Source organism: Corythoichthys intestinalis, chromosome 17 (assembly GCF_030265065.1).
Source record: "Corythoichthys intestinalis isolate RoL2023-P3 chromosome 17, ASM3026506v1, whole genome shotgun sequence".
In the NCBI taxonomy this organism is placed as follows: domain Eukaryota; kingdom Metazoa; phylum Chordata; class Actinopteri; order Syngnathiformes; family Syngnathidae; genus Corythoichthys; species Corythoichthys intestinalis.
In genome coordinates, this window is record NC_080411.1 from 32,177,661 (window position 1) to 32,194,720 (window position 17,060).

The window sequence follows — 17,060 nt, forward strand, 5'->3', positions numbered from 1 at the left end:
AGGATAAAGTTATTAAAACTTACCATTGCATGTCAATAATTGCATTATGAACAGCAACATTTTTAATCCAGAAGCTCTGCAGAGCAGCAGGGCGGAGTGATATCACATCGGTGGGTTTTTTCCACCGCTGATTTTTTTATGTCGTAGCCAGCAGCAAGTGACCAGTTTATATTTTTCCCCATTCTTCATAGGGAAAATGTGGAAACGTTCCTTTGCCCGTTTTCCCAGCTTCTAAATGCACATTTCGCCATGTTGCCGGCCGTCAGTTAACTCAGCAGACTGATGCTGCATTTGAAGAAGGTGGGAAGTCAGAGTTTCCAACCTCTGATCTGGAAAAATATCATTAGTACGCCTTCACTATTTGATCGCTTATGAGAAGTCAGGTTTGCTGGAGGTCAAAATGTCTTTTGAAGGACAAAATAAACAACTTGTGGCAATCAGCCATCTTTGCTGTTTACATTCGCTTGGAATACTTTAAGGTCGCAACTCGAATGCAGTGTGAGAACGAGTGACCGAAGCATTCCTCTTTATTGGGGTCGTATTACGCATCTAAAAAAAATAGTCCCGCAGAATTAAATGAATTACGGCAGTTTAGTGTGACATTGTTTTGGCCGCATGGGTGTTTTAAAACAATGATCTGTGTTTTGAATTCATTTGACTATGTGGGATCTCTTCGTAGATCTATCGTTTTTTTAATGACATGCGATAATGGTGCCATTGACTCACGCTAGCTTAGCCACTCTGGAGCTCTGAAACGAATAAACAACTTGAAAACGAAACGGAATTTGTTGAAAATAATTTCACCAACTAACTAAACCCCTGCTAACTCGAAGATTAAGCCGAATGTCAAAAATCCTTAACTTCCGTTTTAAGGTTATCATACCATCAAAATCTCATACCTGCACATGCCTAGTTCAAACCTTAAATGACGACCACACATCTTGTCTTTGTTGTACATTCATTTGAACATAGGCTGGTTTTTTTTTTTTTTAATTTACAGAGGAAAGGAAAAAAAGTTGTTTGTTTTTCAGCAACAAATAATATATTTTATGACAACACAGGTTAAAATTAATAAAATACCTATAAACATTTGTGTATTTTGGAGAGCATCTTACTCACATTTGGCAGCCCTTTTATCAGTATTGTTACCTGGGATGTTCCCAAAGTCCCTGTAAATGCGGAAGTCCGTGTCAGAGGGGATGATGCCACTTTGGAAAACCTCCTGACCCACTACAGAGGCAAATGGGTGTTTGGCGGCGTGCACATACGCCTGGACCAGCCACGGATTCTCTGGACCTGTCGTGACCAAATGCGGAAGAGAGACTTGAGAATTTAACACATTGCTGTTATGTCTGTTTGGCTGCTTGGTGTGATATTTGTCGACTTGAACAGGGTATGACAAGCACGTAGGGATGAAGTGGTTCACAATTTACTGTTAAACCATTAACATATTCTGAACTGTTATCACTACAGTTTGGTAAGGTAATTATCGTTACCACCATATTTGGCATCTCTGTTGGAAAGCAATCTCAAGTTGTTTGCATCAGATCGGTCTCTTACCTGTCTGGAAAACAACCTCTTTGCCCCCAACGCCTGCGGCCTCCAAGTTAATGAAAGCCCTCACCTGTTTAGCCCACGGGTGCTGCGTGATGAACCCGTGGCTAGCCTACATAGACAAGAAAAAACAAGAGGACTGAAAACGCATCTTGTAAAAATGAGTTCGGCAAGTATTCAGAAGCAGCCTTTACCTGTAAGACATTTTCTTCCGCTCCGTTAAAGAGGAAGATGACACCGTGGCGAAGAGGAGTTGAAAGATTGGCTAGCGAGTGGAGGACTTCCAACATGACTGCGCAACTCACAGCGTCGTCGCTCGCACCTGAAGACAAGGACAAAAGTAGATTTATTAGATAAAAAATTAGACAATGACTTTTCCCCATTAACGTTATTTCTATTTGACATTAAACCAGGGGCGTCCAAACTACTGCCCGTGGGCCAAAAGTTTTAAGTGGTCCGCAGCAAATGATGAAAATAAGATTGAATATGGCCTGCACTAGAATCTTGAGTTCACCCTACATTCTATTGCACCTCTCAGCTTCAACACTAGCTGGAGGAAGTCACTTAAACAGTGCTTTTAGTACAGTGATCCCTCGTTTTTTCGCGGTCAATGGTGAACGACCCCCCCGCCCCTGCGCGCGCGATAATCGAAAAGTAAAGGCTGTGCTTATTTACATGGAAAAAAATAAAAAAATTGGGAGTTGTGTTCAATGTATTTATTCAGATTTAGCATTGGAAAGAGATACATATTAGGGCTGTCAAAATTATCGCGTTAACAGGTGGTAATTATTTTTTTTAATTAATCACGTTAAAATATTTGACGCAATTAACGCACATGTCCCACTCAAACAGATTAAAATGACAGCAGTGTAATGTCCACTTGTTACTTGTTTTTTGGTGTTTGGCGCCCTCTACTGGCGCTTGGGTCCAAATGATTTTATGAGTTTGGGGAGTGAGCATGGTGTAATTATTGATATCAACAATGGCGAGCTACTAGTTTATTTTTTGATTGAAAATTTTACAAATCTTAATAAAACGAAAACATTAAGAGGGGTTTTAATATAAAATTTGTATAACTTGTACTAACATTTATCTTTTAAGAACTACAAGTCTTTCTATCCATGGATCGCTTTAAGAGAATGTTAATAATGTTAATGCCATCTTGTTGATTGTTTTGATTGTTATAATAAACAAATACAGTACTTACAGTGGGGAGAACAAGTATTTGATACACTGCCAATGGGTTTTCCCATTGGCAGTGTATCAAATACTTGTTCTTCCCACTGTATGTACCGTATGTTGAATGTATATATCCATCTTGTGTCTTCTTTCCATTCCAACAATAACTTACAGAAAAATATGGCATATTTTATAGGTGGTTTGAATTGCGATTAATTCCGATTAATTAATTTTTAAGCTGTAATTAACAAAAAAAATTTAATCGTTTGACAGCCCTAATACATATATGACAAGTTTTCCCCCTTTTTTTGCCAAATGAAAAAGTTTGAAACATGTTTACATAGCATACATATTTTTACACAAATGTAAATCTATCTAATTACGGTATATGCTAACTACCTAGCGGTTCAAAGTTTTTAAATTATATTAAGCTAGTTAGTACAGTGATCCCTCATTATTCACGGTTAATGGGGAACAGAACTCGAAGTGAAGTGAAAAGGCGCGAAGTAGCGCCAGCTTTTTTGGGGGGGTTTTTTGTGTGTGGTCAATGTATTGATTCAGATTTAGCATTGGAAAGAGATACTTAAAGAAATAAATGTTTTAAATGTTTTTTCACTCCCCCCCTCCAAAGTATAATTAAACCAAAAAACATATGTACGTAAACCAAAAAAACATGTACGTATATATACATTTTAATAAATGGTTTTTAATCACTTCAAATATAATATTTATGATAAGTTTTAAACATGTTACTATCCCACCGAATTATTTTTAAACAAGAATAAAGTAGAAAAATGTCTTGATGCTTCATTGAGTGAGTCCACTCAAATCCGCTCAAGCTGCTCGCTTACAATGAGTTGCCACAGCAACTGTTTAACTAGCTAAACTATGATGGACGCATACAGAGCTTTGAAATTTCAGCTTCCAAGCATCACTGGCAAGATCAAACCTTATCGTCTGTCAATCATCGTTAACTTTAATAAGCCACTTCAGCCTGACTAAGGGCATGTCTACACGTACCCTGCAGGATATTTGGCAAAAAGAAGAACTTTTTCTACGGTTCGGCATATCATCCACACGCACATTTAAACTAGGGTTCTTGAAAACTGCGTCCAAAGTGAAGATGTGCGAATTCTGTGTTTGTGACGCCATCATGTAGACACTGATAACAGAACATTTAACTGTGGAAATGTCACTGACTGCGCCAAACTTTGTTCCTATGTCACACATGACGACTTTAATTGAAAAAAATCCGCAATGAATGGAGGGTGCGAAGTAGCGAGGGATCACTGTAATACAATTCCGCCTTACGGCCAAAGCATGCAAAGCAGACCCGCGAAACAAATCATCTACTGTGAGAACGAAACTGTTTTGAAATCAGAATGAGGGCAATCCGGGTGGGCCAGCATCCCCGAACAGAACAGCGGCGCCACACCATACGATACCAAAGGGCAGTTAGTGTGACCCGGTAAAAATAATACAAACACAGGAATAAAAGGGATCGGGCCGTGTGAGAAAACATGCTAGGAATGCGTCAACCTAGTGGGACTCCAGCTCCGGTTGCATTGTGTTGCTGACAGCGAGAAAAAAGGTGGGGTGCCCGTAGGAGGAAAAGAACAAGGCATGTGATGCAAAAAGATTAGACAGTGTCAAGGCACGACATTCCCTGGGATTTCTTTTGACAAAATGTTTTTTTTTTTTTTCGTTTAAAGGCCAAATCATGTGCCCCGGCTTTGCGGACTGAAGGTTTAGCGATTGTGTGTCTGTCTGGGCTGCAGCCACCATCCCTTAGGAGAGTAACGTTAATGCTGAGCACCCACAGAAGACCAAAATGAGACTTCAAACTAGCCACCCTATTAACTTTCAACAAGTTTTTGTGAGAATTCAGCAGCCAAGTAAATGAAACGTGAAACACGGTAATGTTATTTAGCCAGTTATTATGCTGTCTTTCACCCACTGGCTAGCATCAACGGTGATAGACGTCCTATCCATTTTAACAGGGGTGCTGCCAGCAAATCCCAGTTCAAATAGATTGGATGTCTATCACCGTCAATAGAAGCCAATCATTTAAGAAGGCAGTTCTATTTCCCCACTCCATCAACGCAATGTCCTTCTTATTAGTAGACCGCCACAAATGTTAGGGTAATAAAGAAAAACGGGGTAAAATGAGAGACAAATAAAATTGGAGTTATTTCTTATGATTGTTTTGGCTAACAAGAATCCCTATTCACAGTGATGTATTACCAGATTACTTCCGGATTAGCGATAAGAGTATCTTCAGTATTTCATCAATGGTGATTGTGTGTTCTGCTCAAAATCCAACAAAAGTCTTTTAAATTTGACAGGTACAAGTTAACATTATATTTAGCCTAGCTTTTTATCCAGGGTAGCCTGGTTTTATTTCTTAAGGGTTTTAATGTTTCAGATTTTATATTTTGTTGTTTTATTTGCTGTTTTGACTGTTATTCCGATGCATTGTTTTTGTTTTCGTTTTTTCTCGATGTCGTTGCATAATACTTTCCTGCCCTTTATTCATCATGAACGATATTGTTGTAAAGCAATTTGTGGAAGTTTCGGGTTTTTGGAAAGGGCTATAGAAATAAATGTGATTTGATTTTGATTTGAGTTTAAATGTGTGCACGTCATGCTATATACATTTGTCGGTGGCTTTGAACCATTATTTGACATTTGAGTCACAGACTACCATGTGATGAGATTTATTGATATTAAAAAGAAATATCGTATTGTCCCGAATATAAGACGGTGTTTTTTGCATTGAAATAAGACTTAAAAAGTGGGGGTTGTCTTATATTCGCGGTCTAGATATTATACCCATTCATGACGCTAGATGGCGCCAGATATCATTGAGGCGATGTTGTCTTGGCAGATCTCAGCTACTCTCAAGGTTAACCAGTTTGCATTATTTTATTGCAATGTTTTTCTTTATTCAGATTTGTTTCAAGACTACAATTACAGTTAGACTTCACTTTGATGGTGAATGCAGTTATTGCAATTTTGTTGTTTCATCACAAGATTTGTTTATTTACATTTCAAAAACCAGAAACCATTTACGAATGTGATTGCACTTTAGTTTACATATTTAAATGTTCAGATATTAAGATCTGAATGAGGCAAAATAACATGATTTTCCTCTCAAATATGTTGTTATAATAATTTGTTTCAGATGTACTGTAATTATTTTCTGTATAAAAATTAATTGTTCAAAAAGTCTTTTTTTCAAACTTGAGTCTTGAAAAAGAGAGGGTCGTCTTATAATCAGGGCCGTCTTATATTCGGACCAATACGGTACATAATATTTATTTATCTTTAAATCGGTTTTAAAGACCTTTAGGCTCGAATAAGCCACAATTGTTCTCTTTCACTAAAATATGTTGTTTAGAAACACATAAAATATTGCCATTCATTTAAAAATCTATAATATTTAGTATATGTCTTGACCTACGGAGGGCGCTATGTTTTAAGCGCGCAATGAAAGCTCGGGGTGATGATGTAGAGTTTCACTGTCACATGACGAATACTACCTGGTTACTGTAATTCCTTCTGCGCGGCGAAACGTCCAACACACGTGCTCATCGGTTAAAAGCGGCGAGTACTTACTATGTGTTTTTATTACGTTTTCATTGCCTCAAAATACTTTTTGTGTTTCCCTTTCATAATTTAAAGCATTGTGTTTTTTGTGGTAGCTTTAAAGCAGATTGTTAATCTGTTGACCTCACGCAGCATATTTAAACCACTCTTATTTGATATTACTACATTTAAGTATTTTCTTAAGGCATCTTTAGGATCTTCTATGCATCTAAACAAAACAAGCTGAAAGCGCACGGTAGTACTCTGGGTGTCAAATTCACCTCTTGTAAGACGTTTCGCCAGTGTAGCACATTTCTGCAGAACATTTTTTTTCCCCCTACACTCGTCTCGTCTCATCCCGTCTTCCCTGTTCATTTTGCTTTTGCTGCTCGTTTTGTGAAATATCAACAGTGCTGTCATGCTCATTAATGTTCCTCTCAGGTTCAAATTGAAAGGGTTGAACAGATGGCATGTTTATGTCGCTAGAATCATACTCTGGAAGCCCGGCAGCGTAACCATGTGACGTCACCGCCCTTTGACGTCAACAACAATGGCAACCTACTAGTTAAACTAATTTTACAAATTGTATAAAAACGAAAACATCAAGATGGGCTTTCAATATCAAATTATTTTAACTCATAATGACATTTATCTTTTAAGAACTACAAGTCTTTCTATCCATGGAACCCTTTAAACCAGGGGTGGGCAAACCGGTCCTCGAGGGCCGCAGTGGGTCCTGGTCTTTGTTCCAACTGACCCAGCACAGATAGTTGAACCAATGAGGTTTCAGCAGAAATGAGAAGCACCTGACTGCACTTGACTGATTGCACTTGTAAAACAGCAGATTGGTGAAAAGGTGTCTTCTTAATGGGTTGCAACAATAACCCGCACCCACTGCGGCCCTTTGTGGAATAGTTTGCCCACCCCTGCTTTAAACCATGGGTGTCCAAACCGGTCCTCAAGGGCCGCTGTGGGTCCTGGTTTTCCTTCCTACCACTCGAGCACAGACTGTTTAACCAATTAAGTTTGTGCTAAAACAAGCTGCACCTGACTGCAATCAACTGATTACACTTGTGGGACACAAGATTGGTGAAAAGATGACGTCTTGTTGTGTAGGAATGAAATCCAGCACCCACTGCGGCCCTATGTGGAATAGTTTGGACACCACTGCTTTAAACCGACCAGCCGATATGAAAAATTCAATTATCAAACTGGGTTAATTCAGCTCAGATGCAGCCTCTCCTGCCTGCTGTCTCCTGCAGCAGTATTCACCCTCCCCTCTGACTGGTTAAATGGTAAATGGAATTACAATTATAATGCGCCTTTCTACCTTTTAAAGGCCCTCAAAGCGCTTTACACCAGGGGTGTCAAACAGATTCCACAAAAGGGCCGCTCTGGGTCCTGGTCTTTGGTCCAACAAATCCAGCACAGACAGTTCAACCAATGAGGTTTCTGCTAAAACAAGCAGCACTTGACAGCAATCAATTTTAAGACACCAGATTTGTGAAAGGCTGTACTTCTGATGAGCTTGAACAAAAACCCGAACCCACTGCCGCCCTTTGAGGACCAGTTTGACACATGTGCTTTACACTACTGTATATCTTCATCTACCTACTGGTGACCAGGAGCAACGTGGAGTTCAGCATCTTGCTCAAGGATACTTAGACGAGGTCATCAGAGCTTTCTTTTCTGTGGATACGTTTCAGAGATAATCATATATCCTTTTATTCAACTTTATAAGATGGTTTCCGAGTCTAGGAAATTAAGGCCCTCCTGGAGGTCTTAATGCACGAATCCGATTTTTTCGTGTTTTTCTGACTGGAGTGAGGCATTAATTTGATGGTCTGAACGTGACAAGTCGCATAGAACTGGACCATTTCAAATCCGATCTGGGTCACTTTCGTATGTGGTTCAAATCCGATCTGGGCCACATTTTTCCAGAATGTCGCGGCAGTCTGTACTGTCAAAAGTCTCCCAAATCGGAATTCATGCAGAAATTACGTTATCAAAGAGCGAGAGAGTTGCTACAGTAGCGGTGCAGCTATGCGTTATTAGCGCCTAGCTTGCATTGAACACGGCTTTTGGGGAAGGATCGGGTTTGACAACAGTCATAAATACAATAAAAATGGGTTGAGGATAAGCCTGGGAATGATCGGTTTTTGTCTCTGCTCTATATGAGCAATATTTCAACATTGCTTACACGGCCGAGAGTCGGGGCAAACTGCCCGTATGTGTGTGTGACATGCATTGACAGTGCGTGCATGCGATTGATCCATATAAACTTTGATTAAAAGCCTAAACGCGGATTATTAAGGTCTGTTATTTGTGTCCTTTTTTTGAAAAGCAAAATATGATATCCCTGGAATGACAGCCAGCATGTGTGGCCATTTGTTTTGATGCTTCTGCGCATGCGGGTCTTCTTGCTCAGCGCTTGTCGGACTGCGAATTAGTGCGCATGCGTAATACTTGAATGGTCTCAATGGACAAAGGCAGTCTGAACAGGCACGCCAAAAAAACATATGACAAAAAATCGGATTCGTGCATTAAGACCTGTAGTATGAACCTAGCCTTATTTTCTATTTGTGTGATTCCATAAACATGCTTTAGGCATTTCAATGAAGCTCAGTGTTTGTATTATTAATTTTTTACGCCAATTTTTACACTTTTACCGCAAATGAATATCGTCTCAAAAAATTGGTTATCGGCCAGTATAACTACCGTAATTTTCGCACTATAAGGCGCACCTGACTATAAGCCGCCACCCACCAAATTTGACATGAAAACGGCATTTGTTCATACATAAGCCGCACTAGACTATAAGCCGCAGCTGTCGTCACTGTATTATGGGATATTTACTAGTGTTGCACCGATACCATTTTTTGGCCCCGATACCGATACCTGGCTGTGCAGTATCGGCCGATACCGATACCATAGCGATACCACCCCAATTATATATATATATATATATATATTTGTTTTTTTTTTCTTTTTTCTTTTTTTCTCTCCAAAGAGCTACATAATTGGATGTGAAATCATTGCTATCAAGGCTTTGTCAGGCTGTTGCTTACCTTTGCAAAATAGGAAAAAGTACACTAAACCCTAGTAGACAATAGTTGAATAAACCTTCCGCTCTCAAAGGCCAAAATAGTGCTAAATTTGTGAAATTAATAAAACATGTATAATACTAGCCCAACAGTAAGAAAGTAAAAATAAATTCATAATAATAAACTCTGAATGAACTGACTAAACTTTTTTAAACCTCTCAAAGTCCAAACAGTGCAACTTTCATGAAATTATTGTCACATTCTGCTGCTGGTTAGATTGTGTTTTGTTGCTGGGCGTGGGGGCGTGGCACTTGAATCCAATGCAGGCTCATCAACGCAGCATTTAAGCACGGGTGATCTCAGAGAAGGCTGCCGAGATATTTGCCTTGCTGATCGCTATTTGACATCTGGCACAATAATCTCGCTACATTTGCTTGTTATGTCCCTGCATTGGGTTTTTCTGTTAGTGTGCTGCTCTTGTTTGTAACCGCTGCCTATCGTCTTAGTTTGTCCGTCGACCTGCTGTAACGGACTCCTTTTGTTATTTCTACTGTCCCGCGATCACGTGTTATTTTTTGTTTGCAATCATTAAACCCTTTTATATATCCCCCGCTTGTTGTCTGCTTCGGGGTTCAACCTTGTTTCCGCATTTGCAGACACTAACAATTATAAGTAATAATAATTGACCACAGCATCCCGGCTCTCCTTTTTTTTGGGAGGTGGGAGTCCCTTATTTCTATTTCTGAAAGGTGGCAACAATACTTTGGAAACACTTCCCAAATTACTGCGGCATTTCTTTCAGTAAAAGACAATAAAAGTAAAGTAGACGAAGTGAACTGACCAGAGATTGTTGCTCCGGTCCAGCGGCCTTCTTCCTCTGGATAGCAGTCCTGCTCTAGCAGGCTCAAACTTGTTGTGTTCGTTCACGTTTCGTCTTCAAATGTTTTATCAAGTTCGAGGTATTGAAACTGGCCGATTTAACTCCACATCTCCAAACTTTCAGGCCGCAAATCTTGCATGCAGCCATTGATTTTAATCGACGGGATTTTTATTTGGAAATATTTCCCGACCGCCGCGGCGCCGCCATATTTCCTGGTTTGTTTTTCGTCCATATGAAAAAGCCCCCTTTTGATTGGTCAGGAGTGGCTATTGGCCCGCTCTCATTGGTCTGGAGCAGGCCAATAGCGATAGCTGCTTGGTGTTCACGTGTCATCACACAACACAGAGACAGAGTGTAGTGAGCGCCAGGAGGAGAAAAAGGCTGTGGTCAAATGTTATAATAATGGACCGGTAAATGGTATCGGCGCCGTCTTTGTTGGTACTCGCCGATACCGATACCACCATTTCGGGCCGGATCGGCGCCCCCTGCCGATACTAGTATCGGTATCGGTGCATCTTTAATATTTACACCAAAAGATATTAACCAGTAACACTTTATTTGACAGAGGCATCATACGACTGTCATAAGACCATATGAACCATCATGAAGCTTTGAACCAATTGCCTACAAAGCTTCATTGCTTCAAGAAACTTCATTTGGCCATCACTGCTCCATTAGGGGAGACAGTAAACCTCTGCTGCCACCTGCTGTCAACACTGTTGTTGTCCAACATGCCTCCAAGAATGCATTGCAGCGCTACAGATGTAAATAACAATCAAAGTTAATGTTCTGTGCTAATCATTTCTTCAGTTACTGTTCCAGTTATTTAATTAATTGCTAGTAATGGCATTTGGCAACACTTTATTTGACAGTGGCACCATAAGACTGTCGTTAGACAATCATAATTATCACATCACACTGTCATTAGCATGAATGAATGCTTATAACAGATGTCATTTAGTGTTATTCGGCAAATTATCTCGCTTTTGAATGGATGTAAAAGATCCGAGCTGGACATAAATGGGGTTAGTGACATAATTTGCCAGATGACACTTAATGACATGATTTGTCGTAAGCATTCAGTAATGCCCATGATAGTATCACATCATAATTCTGACTGTCTTATGACGACGCTGTCGAATAAAATGTTACCTTTTAACCCAAATAAATCAACAAATAAGCCGCACTGGACTATAAGCTGCAGGATTCAAAATGAAGGAAAAAAGTAGCGGCTTACAGTCCGAAAATTACGGTACTACTAATAGATACCAGTCCTGAAAAACCCATATTGTTCGATATCTATTTTTTTTTCCTCGTAGATCCTGGTGGTCCATATAAACTCAATGGAGGTTCACAGAGGGATACACTCCTATCAGCAAACGCACAAGAAGGTATGACATCTTGTGAATGAACCCTATCAGGTTACCACGGTGGAGCCATGTTTTTGTGGTGAATTCCAATTTTTATTTTTTCATGAAATTGATTATATTTATGTGCCAATCCACTAACAAACCAACCAGCTGATATAGCATGAAAAAGTATTTTCCCCTTTTTTTTCCCATTTTTTGGTTGTGTACAAGAAAATGTTTTTATCAGGAACTCAGTATGTTTTCCAGCCTTCCTGCTCCACACCTTAAGGATTTCCCTCTCTCGGCGAATGAGCACACACACACACACACACACACAGTACACAGCGACACAAACAAATGAATGAACGTAATTCTCTGCAAGTGAAGTGGGTGCGGGGTACTGAGTAAGAAGGACATTGCTTTGTTGGAGTGGGGGAAGGAGGTTGCCTTCTTAACTCCCATGGACAAAAATTCCTTGTATGAGAAATTATATATATAAATGACAAGAACTACCATCCTCCTTCAACAAACCGGTTTTAAAATCAAGATTGCCGTTTAGATCAGACAGCATGCAAATTCCTTCAGTGTGAAAAGTTATAGTTCTTCTTGAAACAACAGAGTACATCAAGAGTTTCAGACCACATGATGGCAATGCTACTTGTTTTTACTCCAAACTTTTGGACCTGACTTATATAAATTTGAAGCTGCGGTACTGTTATGATAACATCTACAGCATATCTGGGGATTTAAACCAGATGAAAATACCAAATGTGTTCCTGGGCAGTTGGGGAAAAAAAAATATGAATCAATTTCAAGTTCAGAGGGATGCTTGAGGTAAAAAAAGAAAGGGGTGTGGGGGGGGTCAATTTGGCTGCCTTTAAGGGAGAGACGACACCATCATATCAATCCTGGTGAAACGAATCTTGTTTACCAAGTTGAATAAAAAAATAATTTCTCTGACAGGCAGTAGTGGAGAAGAGCTAAAATAAAAGCCAGTATTTCCAGTAAGTACCCACCCTTAGTGCGGGCTAACATTTTATCAATGCCGATACTATTTAGCCAATCAAAAGCAAGTATACTAAATTTACACTTTCCCATCTCTGCATATTCCTGCTCACCTCTACAACCTCAAATAACCAGGAAATGGCGTCATGGCAACTACTCAAGTCGCTGACGTACGCTGAGGTTGTGTACAACGTAATGTATAACTTAATTATTAATTATTAATCCCAAACTCTCGTATTTAGTGCATGGCCATTAATTAAACAAATTACAGAAAAAGTTTTCCTGCAGACTACAGTGATTTGCCTGGTAATAAACGCATCGTCTGGAAATTTAATAGCTATTGCAATTCTCCATTAAATTTAAAACAATTTAAGACCTTGATGATCCGGTTTTTAAGTTTAAGACATTTTAAGACTTTTTATGGACCCGTGGGAACCCTGGACTTTATCACTGTCAATGGCAGCCAATGATTTAACACCTAAAAATTAGTAGAAATGTCCCGATCGATCGGGTCCGATCACGTCATTTTCAAAGTATCGGAATCGGCAAAAAAATATCGGACATGCCTTTTTTAAATATATATATTTTTTAATTGAATCGTTTGAATTGTATTTAACGTTACAGACATAATGTGTTACACTCATCCAGAGTCCCAACGATTAGAAATATCGTGGGACGCAATGTGGGGAAGAAAGGTAGTCGTCGATCTTTTTCTTAACACCCTATGTTATTTCCCAACGCAGAGAAGATATATCAATTGGTACCACTACGCACAGCCATGGTTGCACTTCCAACATCATGCATTTGGGCAGAACAGTTAAATGGCTACAGTATCATTTACTGAAAGCTCAACAAATACACTAGATGGCAATATTTAGTCACAATATACAAAGTCACATTTATCCTTTAAGAATTACAAGTCTTTCGATCCGTGGATGCCTCTCACAGAAAGAACATTATTAACATTCTTTCTGATAAAAGGAGCCACGCATAGAAAGACTTGTAGTTCTTAAAAGATAAATTTTAGTACTAGTAATTTTATATTAAAAGCCCTCTTAATATTTATTAATATTTCTCTTTTCTTTTTGTGAACATTATTTTTTTGAGGGATAGGAATATTATTTTTGTTGTGCTTTCGCTAAATGATACTGTAGCGACTTAACTGTTCCGCCCAAATGCAAGATGGGAAGTTGGGCAACCATGACTGTCAGTGGTGGCTGCAAATGGTATACAGAATGTTCCGCGTTGTGTTTAATTAGGCGTGTTAAGAAAACGTACGTCTCCTGCTCCGCCCAAATGCATGATGGGAAGTTTGGAAACCCTGACTGCCAGTGGTGGCTGCAAATGGTATACAGCATGTTCTGCGTTGTGTTTAATTAGGCGTGTTAAGAAACAGACTGTCTCTTGCTCCACCTAAATGCATGATGGGAAATTCGGCAACCATGACTGTTAATAGTGACTGCCAAAGCTTAAGCCAATAAAAGGCGCGGTCCAATGAACACCTGTGCCCACTCGCATTTCTCTTTTCGCTCTCATCGTAAACTATTTGAGGCAACGCATGCACGGGTCATTCTGTGCATGCGTTAATTGTAGGGCTGTCAAAATTATCGCGTTAACGGCCGGTAATTAAATCTTTTTAATTAATCACGTTAAAATATTTGACGCAATTAACGCACATGCCCCGCTCAAACAGATTAAAATGACATTACAGTGTAATATCCGTTTGTTACTTGTTTTTTGGTGTTTGGCGCCCTATGCTGGCGCTTGGGTCCAACTGATTTTATGGGTTAGAACCATGAGTGAGCATGGTGTAATTATTGACCTCAATAATGACGGGCTACTAGTTTATTTTTAGATTGAAAATTTTACAAATTTTAATAAAACGAAAACATTAAGAGGGGTTCTAATATAAAATTTCTATAACTTGTACTAACATTTATCTATTGAGAACTACAAGTCTTTCTATCTATGGATCACTTTAACAGAATATTAATAATGTTAATGCCATCTTGTTGATTTATTGTTATAATAAACAAGTACAGTACTTATGTACCGTATGTAGAATGTATATATCCGTCTTGTGTCTTATCTTTCCATTCCAACAATAATTTACAGAAAAATATGGCATATTTTATGGATGGTTTGAATTGCGATTAATTACGATTAATTAATTTCAAAGCTGTAATTAACTCGATTAAAAATTTGAATCGTTTGACAGCCCTAATTAATTGCGTCAAATATTTTGATGTGATTAATTGAAAAAATTATTTACCGCCCTTTAACGCGATAAATTTGACGGCCCTACCAAAAATACATTTTAAAAACATCATTAAATTAATATATTTCCATCGTGTGTTAAACAAATGAAAGTGGAAGGACTGTTTTTATACCTGGACTGTTTGCCACGGTGTCAAAGTGGCAGTTAGCCAACATGAGATGCTTCGAGCCACCTTTGGGTTCAAGGCGCACGACCACGTTGGTGATGCGGTCGTAGAAACTGGTGAAGCCACTCAGGAAGTCGATGGAAAAGGAGCCAGTGGGCCGCTGCACATCCACGCTGAGCTGGTGCAGACCTTTCGCTGTCGTCGCGCGGAGATTTTCAATCTGCTCCAGCAGGTAGTCCACCGTCAACACCTCATTCTCGTGGCTGCCCACCGGTCTCGGCCCCACGCTGGTGATACGCTCCAGGTGCTGCCTGCACGCAGATGCTATCGTAAACTAGATGTACTATGAATTCTTTATGCATTTTGTATAGCCTATTATGGGAACTTTGCCTCGAAATGACATTAGACGTGAATCGGCACTCTGTGAAAACATTGAGGACCCCGAACGAGTTTTTTCACAGGGAGAAAGCGGCCGACACGAAGACGACTAATCCAGGTTGGGGGAAAATTTCAACCAGCTGACCTCCACAGAGCTAGTGAGGGACAATAATCCTTCTCACTCGCAGTAGAAAATATTTCTACTTTCGTCACATGGCTCCAAAGCCGGCAGGAGTCGCCGTGATGAAAAAAGTTAAAGGAATGAGAGCTACTAAAAGGCCTTGTTCCGACTGGCAGCCGAAATGTGATTTTTAGTCCATCCAGATTGAAAATGGAAGACTCTCAAGAAAAGCACGAACAAGACTACAATATATCGCCGAGAAGTGCGACAGAATGTAGGCTGAAATTAATCTTATTGTGCGGCCACATTCCATGAAATGTTCATAATTTGGATTCAGGCCAATAGAGTTGGCCCACAGGCCGTAGTTTACACACGTCTCTGCTGATGTATCGGGCCGGACGATATATCGGGCCTATATATGCCCTTTTTCTAGATCGGCCAAAGTATAGCCAATATATATAGGGATAAAATATGTTCACTATTTGGGGGATCTTTCTTATGAAGGCCGACCAATATACAGTGGTATGACAAAGTATCTGAACCTTATGGAATAATGGAATTTCTCACATTTCTGCATAAAATCACCATCAAATGTGAGCTGATCTTTGTCAAAATCACACAGATGAAAATACAGTGTCTGCTTTAACTAAAACCACCCAAACATTTATAGGCGTTCAAATTTAAATGAGGATACCACGCAAACGATAGAGAAGGGGGAAAAAGTGAACCCTCTGCCTACGGAGACTTAAAGAGCAATTGAAACCAATATTTACCAAACATTTTAAGTCAGGTGTGTGCCCAATAACTAATGAGTGGTTTAAAGCTGCTCTGCTCACTATAAAACTGCTGCGTATAAAACACAGTTCAATATTCCTGTGCGCACATCAACTATATGTAAAACAATGGCCAAGAATGGTGTTCATTTGAGTACTCCACGGAGGAAGCCACTGCTGTCTAAAACAACTTTGATGCTCGTTAAATGTTCGCAAAAAGGCACTTGGACACTCCACTGAAGTTTTGGCACAATATTTTGTGGACTGATGAAACCAGAGTTGAATTGTTTGGGAGCAACACACAACGTCATGTGTGAAGGAAAAATGAAACATCACACCGACATCACCTCATCCCCACTGTAAAGCATTGTGGAGTGAGCACCATGATTTGGGGCTGTTTTGCTACCTCAAGGCCTGGACAACTTGCAATCATTAATGGAAGAACGAATTAGAAAGTTTATCAGGGTGTTTTGAAGGAAAACCTGAGGCAGTCTGCCAGACAGTTCAAGTTAAAAAGAGGATGGATGCTGCAACAAGACAATGATCCAAAACACAGAAGTAAATCAATTTCAGAATGGTTTCAGAAGAACAAAATACACGTTCTTGAGTGGCCAAGTAAAAGTCCAGACTTGAACCCCATTGAGATGCAGTGCCATGACCTAAAGACAGCGATTCATACCAGTCATCCCAGGAATCTGATTGAACTACAGCAGTTTTGAAGAGAAGAATCGGACAAGATTAGTCCTGATCGATGTGCCAGACTCATCTGCAGCTCCAGGAAGCTTCTGGTTGAAGTTATTGCTGC

At 39.6% G+C, this 17,060-nt stretch overlaps 1 protein-coding gene across 2 annotated transcripts in view; it reads right to left on the minus strand.

Moving 5' to 3' along the window:
• LOC130905423 (endoplasmic reticulum metallopeptidase 1) overlaps nucleotides 1-17,060 on the minus strand; it is a 65,844-nt gene that overhangs the window by 44,621 nt on the left and 4,163 nt on the right. For both annotated transcript variants that reach the window (XM_057818810.1, XM_057818812.1), the window contains exons 2-5: nucleotides 14,990-15,294; nucleotides 1,749-1,876; nucleotides 1,561-1,666; nucleotides 1,150-1,296 (exon numbers count right to left, since the gene is read on the minus strand). In XM_057818810.1, coding sequence (XP_057674793.1) covers nucleotides 1,150-1,296; nucleotides 1,561-1,666; nucleotides 1,749-1,876; nucleotides 14,990-15,294 — 686 coding nt within the window. The remainder of the gene's footprint in view (nucleotides 1-1,149; nucleotides 1,297-1,560; nucleotides 1,667-1,748; nucleotides 1,877-14,989; nucleotides 15,295-17,060) is intronic.